General features: G+C 39.8%; 1 protein-coding gene across 7 annotated transcripts in view; it reads left to right on the forward strand.

Moving 5' to 3' along the window:
• picalm.L (phosphatidylinositol binding clathrin assembly protein L homeolog) overlaps nucleotides 1-13,091 on the forward strand; it is a 68,658-nt gene that overhangs the window by 51,574 nt on the left and 3,993 nt on the right. For 4 of the 7 annotated variants that reach the window (XM_041582841.1, XM_041582844.1, XM_041582842.1 and 1 more), the window contains 7 exons: nucleotides 1,951-2,061; nucleotides 4,195-4,326; nucleotides 4,414-4,444; nucleotides 4,727-4,826; nucleotides 7,762-7,785; nucleotides 12,315-12,374; nucleotides 12,512-12,607. In XM_041582841.1, coding sequence (XP_041438775.1) covers nucleotides 1,951-2,061; nucleotides 4,195-4,326; nucleotides 4,414-4,444; nucleotides 4,727-4,826; nucleotides 7,762-7,785; nucleotides 12,315-12,374; nucleotides 12,512-12,607 — 554 coding nt within the window. The remainder of the gene's footprint in view (nucleotides 1-1,950; nucleotides 2,062-4,194; nucleotides 4,327-4,413; nucleotides 4,445-4,726; nucleotides 4,827-7,761; nucleotides 7,786-12,314; nucleotides 12,375-12,511; nucleotides 12,608-13,091) is intronic. The other 3 variants (XM_018247863.2, XM_018247866.2, XM_018247865.2) reach the window with 1 other exon arrangement.

The raw sequence follows: 13,091 nt of genomic DNA on the forward strand, positions 1-13,091 counted from the left end.
TACACAAAACTGAGCTCGAAATGATTTTTTTTTTTTTAATTTGAATTTTCACTACGACCATAGAGTTCTCCCGGCATCTGCCAAGCCCAGGCTTTTCCCATGCTGGGGATGTATTATCTGAATCCAACAGCAGTGATGTTTACACCATTCCAGCTGACACTTAGGGGCACATTTATTAAGGGTCAAAGTGAGAATTTAATTTTTTTTTTTTTTTTTTTTGGTCAAAACTCTCAAATTCGAATTGTGAATTATCCAAACTCGATTCGAGTTTTAATTTGAATTTCGAGATTTAGCATACTATGGCCCTTTAAGAACTCGAATCCGACTATTCGCCACCTAAAACCTGCCGAATTACTGTAGAAGTCAATGGGAGACGTGCAGGGATCAATTTGGTGATATTTGCAGCCTTTCTGACATTCGAGTTATTTTCAGAGAAAAAAAACTCAGAGTTTTTCTAATTTAAATCAAATTAGATTCTAGTTTTTGGGTCGAATCAATTAGTCGGAGTAGAGAAAATCGATTTTATTAATAAATTTAGATTGGTCGAATTTCGAATTTATAGGAGTTTGAAAAAAGAAAAAAAAACACATGAATTTGAAATTCAACCCTTAATAAATTTGCCTCTCAGCATTGTACATGGTGAAATTAGGTTTATTTGCCTCTGATCCTTCATAAAATCCCCATGTTCCCCATAAACAGTTCTTGTGCTGACAGTTTTGAACGTCACAGTGAGTGTTCCAACTAAACACATGACATACCAGATTTGTCCTGGTTTAGAGCTTTGGCAAATGTAATGCTGTGGGTGCTGGGTTAAAGGCAGTGCTTGAATGAATGACTTGAATAAACTTAATTTTTTCAAAACACATCAGGTAATAGTGCTGCTCTAGCAGAATTCTGCACTGAAATCCATTTCTCAAAAGAGCAAACAGATTTTTTTTTATATTCAATTTTGAAATCTGACATGGGGCTAGACATATTGTCAATTTCCCAGCTGCCCCCAGTCATGTGACTTGTGCTCTGATAAACTTCAATCACTCTTTACTGCTGTACTGCAAGTTGGAGTGATATCACCCCCCTCCTTTTCCCCCCCAACAGCCAAACAAAAGAACAATGGGAAGGTAACCAGATAACAGCTCCCTAACACAAGATAACAGCTTCCTGGTAGATCTAAGAACAACATTCAATAGTAAAATCCAAGTCCCACTGAGACACATTCAGTTACATTGAGTAGAAGAAACAACAGGCTGCCAGAAAGCAGTTCCATCCTAAAGTGCTGGCTCTTTCTGAAATCACATGACCAGGCAAAATGACCTGAGATGCACCTACACACCAATATTACAACTAAATACACTTGCTGCTTCAGGAATGACATTTTATATTGTACAGTGAATTATTTGCAGTGTAAACAGTTTAATTTAGAATTAAAACTACACCATAAAAATAGGGTTTCCACATGGCCTGTATTTCGCCGGCCTAGCCAGTAGAACACCTTCCAACGCTGGGGCCGGTATTACAAATTTACCGGCAATGTAGCAACCGGTAAATTTGTAATACCCTTAATAAGACCCCTTGGCCCACCCCCAATCCCCCGGAAACGTAACTTTTGTCCTCCTTCTGGTGATCTCCACATCGTGGTCCTGCCCCTTTTTATGGCACAGTTCCGACCCTCCACCAGCCGGAAAAATTTTAGGAAAAGGTTGTAACCCTACATAAAAATCATGACAGAATCCCTTTAAAGGCCTAAAACATTTTATTTGGCACTTTCAGCCATTTGCCTGTATTTCAGCTTATGATTAACTGCCATGATTTCCATGACCCGGAGGAGACAGTATATAGCAGTATAAGCTTCTCGCTGGTTAATGGCCAGTGCATACAGAGCATTTAACCCTTTCAGAATTACTATATTCGGTTTGCATTGACTGGTTAATAATGCATGGAATGTGTTTTTAGGGTTCACACCATCCCTAGCTGTTCAACCACAGTCCTCCGGCAGCCTTAATGTTGACTTTGATTCAGTGTTTGCCAACAAATCTCCTTCCAATATTAACATCGACTCAACAGGTAAGTGCAGCATGGACACTCGTGTTTGTATGTTTTCCCTGTGTCTGTGCGGGTTTTTCTCACAGTATTTCAGTTTCGACTCACACAAAACATACAGGCCGCTTGACTCCTGGCAAATCTGACCCCAGTGCGTTTGCTTTATTGGGGCAGCAATTCATCTGAACAGTTAATGAACTGTATATTGCTGTTGAATATGTATATATATATATATATATATATATATATATATATGTGTATATATATATATATATATATATATGTATATGTATGTATATATATATGTATATATATATATATATATATATATATATATATATATATATATATATATATATATATATATATATATATAAACCAACAAAATGGAGTGGAGATTAACCCTGGTCTGTGACCTAGTCCAAAGGACAAATTATATATATATCAAAAAAGTCCAGACAACTTGCTTGTTCATCAAGAAAAAACTTTTATCAAGCAAGTAATAAGTACAACGTTTCGAAGCTCCCGCCTCTTTATCAAGCAATTGGATTAACTTGTACTATGAGCTATCTCCCATATCCCTGTATTCCTTCACTTGCTAAACACCATCCAACCCCTTCTTATACCTATCTAATGTATCAGCCTGTACCCCTGATTCACTTCCCAGCTCTCCCTGTAACACCCCTTTCCCTCCTCTAATCTCATTGGCTCCCTCCTGTCTGCTGGGAGGAGCTACTGGTGAATAAAGCATCCGACCCTTCCTTGTACCTATCTAATGTATCAGCCTGTACCCCTGATTCACTTCCCAGCTCTCCCTGTAACACCCCTTTCCCTCCTCTAATCTCATTGGCTCCCTCCTGTCTGCTGGGAGGAGCTACTGGTGAATAAAGCATCCGACCCTTCCTTGTACCTATCTAATGTATCAGCCTGTACCCCTGATTCACTTCCCAGCTCTCCCTGTAACACCCCTTTCCCTCCTCTAATCTCATTGACTCCCTCCTGTCTGCTGGGAGGAGCTACTGGTGAATAAAGCATCCGACCCTTCCTTGTACCTATCTAATGTATCAGCCTGTACCACTGATTCACTTCCCAGCTCTCCCTGTAACACCCCTTTCCCTCTCATCTCATTGGCTCCCTCCTGTCTGCTGGGAGGAGCTACTGGTGAATAAAGCATCCAACCCTTCCTTATACCTATCTAATGTATCAGCCTGTACCCCTGATTCACTTCCCAGCTCTCCCTGTAACACCCCTTTCCCTCCTCTAATCTCATTGGCTCCCTCCTGTCTGCTGGGAGGAGCTACTGGTGAATAAAGCATCCGACCCTTCCTTGTACCTATCTAATGTATCAGCCTGTACCACTGATTCAGGGAGACAATTCCACATCTTCACAGCTCTCACTGTAAAAATAATATTACAGATATTTAAATAAAGAATACACATAATGTCATCGGCTGTACTGGACTTAAAAGTGTACCTGTTGGACAAAAATATTATCCCTAACCAAAAGTGTGGCTAATAGAGCCTGCACTCCAGTTGGAGGTAAAAGTATTTTTTTTAAAAAATTGCGCCACCGTTAGACCACCTGCACCGAGAGGGAGCTCCCGATATGAGTGGCCATGCACATGACTCCTTTAGTGATTGATGGAAAGAGGGCGAGTGAGGGACTTGGGGCGGGCGAGAGGCTTGGGGCGAGCGAGAAACTGGAGCTTCCATATTGTTTGACTTGGGCAGATTTATTAAGGGTCGAATTGAGAATTCGAATTCAACTAGGGAATTATCCAAACTCAAATTAGAATTTTTTTAAAAAAAATTTGATTTTCGAGATATATCAAACTCTGTGCCTTTAAGAATTCTAATTCACCACCTAAAACCTGCCGAATTACTGTACAAGTCAATGGGAGAGGTCCAGTGACCAATTTGGAGATGTTTGGAACCTTCCTGGCTTTGAGATTGGTTGAATTCATTTGATTTGAGTTATCGAGTCGGTAAAATTCATCGAAGTTTTAGAAATTTGATTTTTTTTTTCATAAATAACCCCCCCTGTCGAATTTCGTATATATCTGAATTTTAGGGTGTTTAAAACTCACATGCATTCGAAATTCGACCCTTGATAAATGTGCCTTTTAATGTTGTTCTCTGTGTGTTCCTCCCATAAAGCTTTTGATGATTTAGGTGGGCTCCTTCAGCCAACAGTCACCTCTCAGAATCAAAATCTTCCTTCCTCTATGAACCCACAAAACAAACTGGTGTCTGATGACCTGGATTCATCCCTCGCCAACCTTGTGGGCAGTGAGTATTTCCCGGAGCATAAGGCACAGCAATAACAGACCCTCCTTATTCATTTCATCCACTCACTCTGCTTATTCCCTTTTGTAGATCTGGGCATTGGAAACGGAACAACAAAGAAGTGAGTATTCCTTCCATTTGCCTATTGGAATGGGGTTGTACTAGTCTCGTGAGCTTATTCCAAAATGCAGATTTTATAGGGAGCACATTTATATGATTCCTAATTATGTATACAAATATATATCTTGTAGCAAGAGGAACAATGACCTGAAACCTGCCCATGGATGACATAGAAATCTGTTATATTGCATTTACTATATGGAAATAGATGGCCAGCACTTGTTTCAATATATCTTTTCATGGTATTTAATATAAAGACCGTCTGACTTGTTTTTAATGATAGTGATATTTACTGGAGTCAGCCTGGAGAGAAGAAGCTCACTGGTGGGACCAACTGGCAGCCAAAAGTAGCTCCTACAACAACATGGAACCCTGCAACTTTGGTAGGTAACACACTGCTCACTCTCCTTCCACCACACTGTCTCATCCGTTCAGACTATTATTTTTATAATAATATTAGTCATATGAAAAAGTTTGGGAACCCCTCTCAGCCTGCATAATAATTTACTCCACTTTCAACAAAAAATATAACAGTGACATGTCTTTTATTTCCCAGGAACATCAGAGTACTGGGCTGTTTTCTGAACAAAGATTTTTAGTGAAGCAGTATTCAGTTGTATGAAATTAAATCAAATGTGGGTGCCCTTGTAATTTTCCTCATTTGAATGCATGTAACTGCTCAATACTGATTACTGGCAACACCAAATTGGTTGGATTATCTCATTAAACATTGAACTATATAGGCAGGTGTGTCCAATCATGAGAAAAAGGTATTAAATGTGACCAATTGCAAGTTGTGCTTCGGTTTGACTCTCCTCTGAAGAGTGACAGCATGGGATCCTCAAAGCAACTCGAAAGATCTGAAAACAAAGATTGTTCAGTATCAGGGTATAGGGGAAGGCTACAAAAAGCATCTCAGAGGTTTAAACTGTCAGTTCCAACTGTAAGGAATGTAATGAGGAAATGGAAGGCCACAGGCACAGTTGCTGTAAAACCCAGGTCTGACAGGCCAAGAAAAATACAGGAGCAGCATATGTGGAGGATTGTGAGAATGTTACAGACAAGCCAAAGATCATCTCCAAAGACCTGCAAGAAGATCTTGCTGCAGATGCAGGTGTGTCTGTACATCGTTCTACAATTCAGCACAATTTGCACAAAGAACATGTGTATGGCAGGGGGATGAGAAGCCCTTTCTGCACTCACACAAACACACTCGCTTGTTGTATGGAAAAGCTCATTTAGACAAGACAGTCATTTTGAAGAAGAACACCGCATTCCAAGAAAAACACCTGCTACTGACTGTCACATTTGGTGGAGGTCCCATCATGCTGTGGGGCTGTGTGGCTAGTTCAGGGGCTGTGTGGCTAGTTCAGGGACTACTGGGGCCCTTGTTAAAGTCCAGGGTCGGATAAATTCAACCCAATATGAACAAATTCTTCAGGATAATGTTCAAGCATCAGTCACAAAGTTGAAGTTCTGCTGCAGGGGTCGGATATTCCAACAAGACAATGACCCTAAACTCACTTGGAAATCTACAAAGACATTTATGCAGAGGGACAAGTACAATATTCTGGAGTCCCCCGACTTGAATATTATGGAAAATCTATGGGATGATCTGAAGCAGACTGTCCATGCTCGGCAGCCATCAGATTTAACTGAACTGGAGAGATTTTGTATGGACCAATGGTCAAAAATAGCCACATCCAGAATCCAGACACTCATCAAAGGCTATAGGAGGCGTCTAGAGGCTGTGGCAAAAGGAGCTCAACTAAGTATTGATGTAATATCTCTGTTGGGGTGCCCAAATTTATGCACCTGTCTAAATTTGTTATGATGCATATTGTATATTTTCTGTTAATTCAATAAAAGGAAGTTGCTACCTGAAAGCTCAGCCAATGACAAACAAAACTCCAAAGAATTAAGAGGGGTTCCCAAACTTTTTCATGCGACTGTATAATTTTATTACTTTAAAACACTTACATTTTTTGGCGTTACTGTTCCTTTAAGCCGGCATGGGCCCCCTCACCCCTTATACCTGGGTCTGAGAGGCCAAGTGAGCCAGAAGTGTAAGCTCTGTGGGACACGGGATGTTTTGTGAATTGCAGTGCTTTACTGGAGCTTTGGGTCTGTCTCTCACTGCTTGTGGGACGTAATGACTTGAGGCAGTGACCAAAACACTCCTTGTGCCAAGTGCAGCTTCATATCACTGGTGCCCACACTGGCCACAAGCATCTGGGACATTACTCTAAATACAGGTGTAGGACCTGTTATGCAGAATGCTCGGGACCTGGGGTTTTCCACATAATGGGTTTTTCCATAATTGGATCTTCATACCTTAAATAAGATTTAAACATGAATTAAACCCAGTAGGACTGTTTTGCCTCCAATAAGGATTAATTATATCTGGGGTTTTACAGATAACAGATCTTTCTGTAATTTGGATCTTCATCCCTTAAGTCTACTGGAAAATCATGTAAACATTAAATAAGCCCAATTAGGGATGCACCGAATCCACTATTTGGGATTCGGCCAAATCCTTTGCAAAAGATTTGGCCGAATACCGAACCAAATCCGAATACTAATTTGCATATGAAAATTAGGTGCTGGAAGGGGATAAAAGTGATAAAGTTTTCTTACTTACTTGTTTGGTGTCACATGATTTCCCTCCCCACCCCTAATTTGCATATGTAAATTAGCATTCAGATTTGGTTCTGCCAGACTCAAGGATTTGGCCGAATCCCGTACCGAATCCTGGATTCGGTGCATCCCTAAACCCAAAAGGCTGGTTTTGCTTCCAGTAAGGATTAATTATATCTGGGGTTTTCCAGATAATGAATCTCTCTGTAATTTGGATCTTCATGCCTTAAGTCTACTGGAAAATCATGTAAACGTTAAATAAACCCAATTAGGGATGCACCAAATCCACTATTTGGGATTCGGCCGAATCCTTTAACATTAAATAAAGCCAATAGGCTGGTTCTGCTTCCAATAAGGATTAATTATATCTTAGTTGGGATCAAGTACAACTACTGTTTTATTATTACACAGAAAAAGGAAATTATTTTTAAAAAATTTGGATTATTTGGATAAAATGGAGTCTATAGGAGATGACCTTTCCGTAATTCGGAATGTTCTGGATAATGGGTTTCAGCATAACGTATCCCCCCCATACCAGCAACTGACACAAACACGCTACATCTCTGTTAACTAGAACCTTGTTACTAGAAATCCCTAATTCCAGATATTAATGAGAATGTGTTTTTGTGTGTGAAGTCCGTGTTCTAATCCTGTGTTATTGCATTGTATAATTGTTCCCAGAACGGCATGCATTTTCCACAATACGTAAGTGAAAACAAAAAAAACAAACCTCTTTACTGTCAACTGGCATGTGATTGGTAAACACTGTAAACTGCAGCCTCACACTAATCCGTCTGATTGCTGGTGCACCAAAGTGCTGCATCTGGCGCGCCCTGCTTTCATTTGATCTTGACTAATGGCATGTCAAACCCTTCCTTTCCTGCTTACAAAACTCCGGCTGAAACTGCCAGAGCTTTTGGGTTGTGGAAGCTCGATAAGAAGGGAATCTTTTATCTATAAAGGATAAGTCAACCCCAAAAATTATTTTTTTGACTAATAAAAGAAAACCTTATTCTGAGCAAATTTGCAATATACCTTCATTACAAATTTCCTATGTTCTTTGTAAATGTATTGCTATTGAAAGCAGTGTCTCTGTCCCTTTAACTCTGACTGTTGCAACATTGTATCAACAGTATGAACCACCAGTGCAGAGAATAGAAAGGGGCAGACAACGCTGCTTTCAATCGCAATACATATACAAAGAACTTAAAACCCATAGGAAATTTGTAATGAATGTATATGGGAAGGTTGCTTAGACTAATGTTTTCTTTTATTAGGCAAAAAATTATTTTTGTGGTTGACTTGTCCTTTAATATATATAAATATTATAGCCAGATTCTGCTGCACTGGTTCCTCAGCCACTTTCACTACTCTCGGCTGTGACTAAGGCTGATTCTGCATGAATTGCCTCTGCCTCAGGCTGAACATAGTCTTTATTGATTGGTTTGCGGCAATAATTAGTATCAGCAATGCCGTTATCTTCTTCACAATTAACCCTATTGTGCCCCGGTGTTGCTCACTGAAAGGACTTGAGGCAAAGACAGTGCCAAATAAATAGTATACACTTTAATCACACACTTTGTGTTCTTACTACAACATACATTATGTGACCCCTTTACATGGGTCCTACTAAAGCAAATATAGTCATTTAATGGGGTTGTTCATCTTTAAATTAAATTAACTGTTAGTATGATGTAGAGAGGGATATTCTGAGACAATTTGCAATTGGTTTTCATTTTTTATCATTAGTGGTTTTTGACATATTTCGTTTTTTATTCAGCAACTCTCCAGTTTGCAATTTCAGCAATCAGGTTGCTAGGGTCCAAATTCCCCTAGCAACCATGCACTGATTTGAACAAGAGACTGGAATATAAATAGGAGAGGCCTGAATAGAAAGATGAGGAGTAAAAAGTAGCAATAACAATACATTTGTAGCAGAACATTTGTTTTTTAGGTTGGGTCAGTGACCCCCATTTGAAAGCTGTAAACAGAAGAAAAAAGGAAATAATTCAAAATCTATAAAAAAGAAAAATTAAACACCAATTGAAAAGTTGCTTAGAATTGGCCATTCTATAACAATAAAAGTTAAAGGAGAAGGAAAGGCTAAGTAAGCTGTATCAGAAAGGACTATATAAATACACCAGTAACCCCTCAAAGTAATGCTGCTCTGAGTCCCCTGTCAAAAGAAACATCACATTTCTTTCCTTCTATTGTGTACTCATGCGCTTCTGAATCAGACTTCCTGTTTTCAGCTTAAACCTCCAGGGCTAGGGCTTGAGCATGCTCAGTTTGTTCCGCTCCCTTCTCTGCTGTAATCCGAGCCCAGAGCTATGATTGAGCAGGCAGGCCAAGCTAATATGGCAGCTTCTATCCTAAACAAACAGAGAGAGCTTCTAGAGCTGTTACTCAGGTATGGTAAAGCATTCTGCAGAATAAATATAGTGTTATAGCTTGCACTATTGTGGTTAATCTATTGGCAATAAAATGCCTCTGTAGCTTTCCTTCTCCTTTAACTTAAAGGTAAACCACCCCTTTAATGCAAAACACCTAAATCATTGTTTAAACTGTCCGTGGTACAGAGGCAGTACCCTGCTATGGGATCATCAGAGCACATGGGGTTAATGAAAAAGAAGATAAATACAGTTGTTTTGCTTTGAGTTTTGCTGCACCTTTTTAATGCAGGTGTTCTGAAATAATGGAAGTCTTTTAATTACACATTTCTTACGTTTTATTTATTTATTTTTTTTAAATGTTTCCCTAAATAACCCTGTGTTACACTTTATTTTTAGAATAAAAAATTAGCTTCTTGACTGCTACAATTCAGTTTTTAGCTTCTAGGCTTTAATTTAATTAAATATTATTTATAATAATTATTATTATTAATTAATTTAATTTAGGTTTTAAATTTTTAGCTTCAAACCTTTGCCTGTGGAATACTGCTAGGAGTTGTAGATTGGGCACCGAAGGTCTGTTTTTATTGGGCAGTGTTCTGTTCTGAACGGGACTTTGAGCAGTGGGGCTTTGTGTATGTGACAATTCCAGTGTGTGTGAGTGTGTTATCTGCTGTGTTGTGTTGTACAGTTGCACGTAGCTTCTAACACACACACACACACTTTTTGGATATTGTCACAGCAGCATGGATGGATCATTTAGTGACTCGGGTGATTACATTCACTGATCCACCTGTGATACTGGCAGAATATTCAGAAGATGTGCACTTCTAGGGAACCTGCATAAGAATTAGAAACCACTACGGAAGGCCACAGCCTCTGTTAGCATTCGAAACTGCCCGTACAACTTGTTGTGGGTGTGTAACAGTAGAGGCTTAGACTTATGAGGAGCAGAGGCTTCTTTTATAAGGGGCAGAGGAAATGTCTCTTTGTATTAATGCTTGCAGGTATTTCTGTAACAACAAATGGCAGCATAGGTATTCCCTGTACTATGCACAATTCAGCAGGAACAGTCCCTAAGTTTGTTCATAGTCTGTACAGAGAGATCCCATAAAACTATGGCAGCATAGGTATTCCCTGTACTAAGCACAATTCAGCAGGAACAGTCCCATAAGTTTGCTCATAGTCTGTACAGAGAGATCCCATAAAACTATGGCAGCATAGGTATTCCCCTGTACTAAGCACAATTCAGCAGGAACAGTCCCCTAAGTTTGCTCATAGTCTGTACAGAGAGATCCCATAAAACTATGGCAGCATAGGATTTCCCTGTACTAAGCACAATTCAGCAGGAACAGTCCCCTAAGTTTGCTCATAGTCTGTACAGAGAGATCCCATAAAACTATGGCAGCATAGGTATTCCCCTGTACTAAGCACAATTCAGCAGGAACAGTCCCTAAGTTTGCTCATAGTCTGTACAGAGAGATCCCATAAAACTATGGCAGCATAGGTATTCCTCTGTACTAAGCACAATTCAGCAGGAACAGTCCCTAAGTTTGCTCATAGTCTGTACAGAGAGATCCCATAAAACTATGGCAGCATAGGTATTCCCTGTACTAAGCACAATTCAGCAGGAACAGTCCCTAAGTTTGCTCATAGTCTGTACAGAGAGATCCCTTAAAACTATGGCAGCATAGGTATTCCTTGTACTAAGCACAATTCAGCAGGAACAGTCCCTAAGTTTGCTTGTAGCCTGTACAGAGAATGCTGTTAAAATAAAGTAACCTTGTATATCCCCTGACGTTTTCCAACAGAGCCAGAGCTTACTTGACTTCTTTTCTGGAAACATTTTCTGTATACAATTCCCTAGTTATTTATAATGCACTTCAACCAAAATGGGGAATATTCATAATATTGATATGAATGGTCATAACATTGCCTTTCCTTTCTCAAGTCCAACCTGTAAGTCTGAAGTAGATGGATTACATTATGTGATGCAATAGAAACATTCCTGTTAAGTACAAGTTATTGTGAGAAGAGAAATCAGTGAGAGCAGGCACGCTGTGTATTCTATTGTTTGGGTCGGCTGGAGAGTCCGGCACTCCACTATTGTGTCACAACTCATCTCTAAAGGGGACCATACATGGGCCGATAAAAGCTGCTTATTGGACAGTGTATGGGGCCCTCCGAAGGGCCAAAAGTCGGCAGACATCAATCAGGCAGGGTTAAAAATCCTGTAGGATCGTGTACCGCATCTGTTCGTTGATGCAGTCCCGCGATCCGACTGCCCATAGTCCTGCATTATGATCCGATCTTTGGGCCCACCTCAATGTAGCCGTATCGGGAGAGATCCACTCGTTTAGTGACATAACCAAACAAGCGGATCTTTCTGTGTATGGTCACTCTGTTATACATTGGTTATACATTGGTGGCATCTGAGGTTACAGCTGGAACTAGTCACACCCTCTTTTGGTTAATAGGGATGAGAGAAACGCAGTGAAGTCAATGGGCGTTTTTTTTCTTATGGCGACTTTTTTCTCCAAATGCATTGATCAATGGGTGTTTTTTCACTGCAAATTTTTACTGCAGTTTCAAGAAAAATACACACATGGTGAAATTCGGAATTTCACCGCAAATCCATGGCTGACGAATAAATTCGCTCATCACTTTGGTTGCCAGTGAATGTTCTGTTGGACAAAGCCAAGAAGCTGTCAGTAAATATTATCATACTATATACACACACTGCCTAGGGTTTGGGTCCCCACCATTAAATGGTCATACAATGAATACAATAAAAGCCTTTAGTGAGTTATTTTGCAACTGACAGTTTTTTCTTTATTGCATCAGGCTCCACCAGTAATGGCGTTTCCTGCAACAACGCCTACAGGGATGGTGGGATTTGGAATGGTAAGCCGTGTTTTTAATTGGTATACAAATAAGATCTCTAATATTACCATTGTTATTTGGCATTTATAAGATTGTGACGTGTTTTGAAGAATGAATATCTTGCAGTGTCTTCAAACCATTGTGTTTGTTTTTGCCAGCCTCCAATGGGACCAGTCATGCAGCAGCCACAATTAATATACAACCAGCCTGTTATGAGGCCACCTAATCCTTTTGGCCCTGTATCAGGAGCACAGGTAAGTGTTTCCGCTGCAGTGCCTGTCCTATAGCAGGTGTTCTACCTGTGATCCAGTCTTTCTCTTGCTTTCACATGGAGCAGTAATGGGGAAAACCTGCTGTTCCTGGATTACTGTTGGAAGGCATGGAAACCTGAATAATAATAAAACCTATTTACTACACTTGCAGTTATTCACCTTCACTCCTGTGCTTTGTTAGTGGCGGTATTCCTGCTATCAAAACACTAGTCTTGATATAAAACCCCAAATTTAAGCGGTAGGTAAACAGGGGTTCCCATAACATACCGTACTCTTTATCTTTTTCTGATGTCTGCTGTTAGCCTGTCTTATTCCATGGCATCTTTAGAGTTAATTCCAGCCAATTAGCAACTCCAGCATTTTGTGTGCATTTCCCATCAGTATTAAAGGAACAGTTCAGTGTAAAAATAAAAACTGGGTAAATAAATAGGCCGTGCAAAATAAAAAATGTTTCTAATATAGTTAG

Source organism: Xenopus laevis, chromosome 2L, assembly GCF_017654675.1.
Source record: "Xenopus laevis strain J_2021 chromosome 2L, Xenopus_laevis_v10.1, whole genome shotgun sequence".
Taxonomy (NCBI): domain Eukaryota; kingdom Metazoa; phylum Chordata; class Amphibia; order Anura; family Pipidae; genus Xenopus; species Xenopus laevis.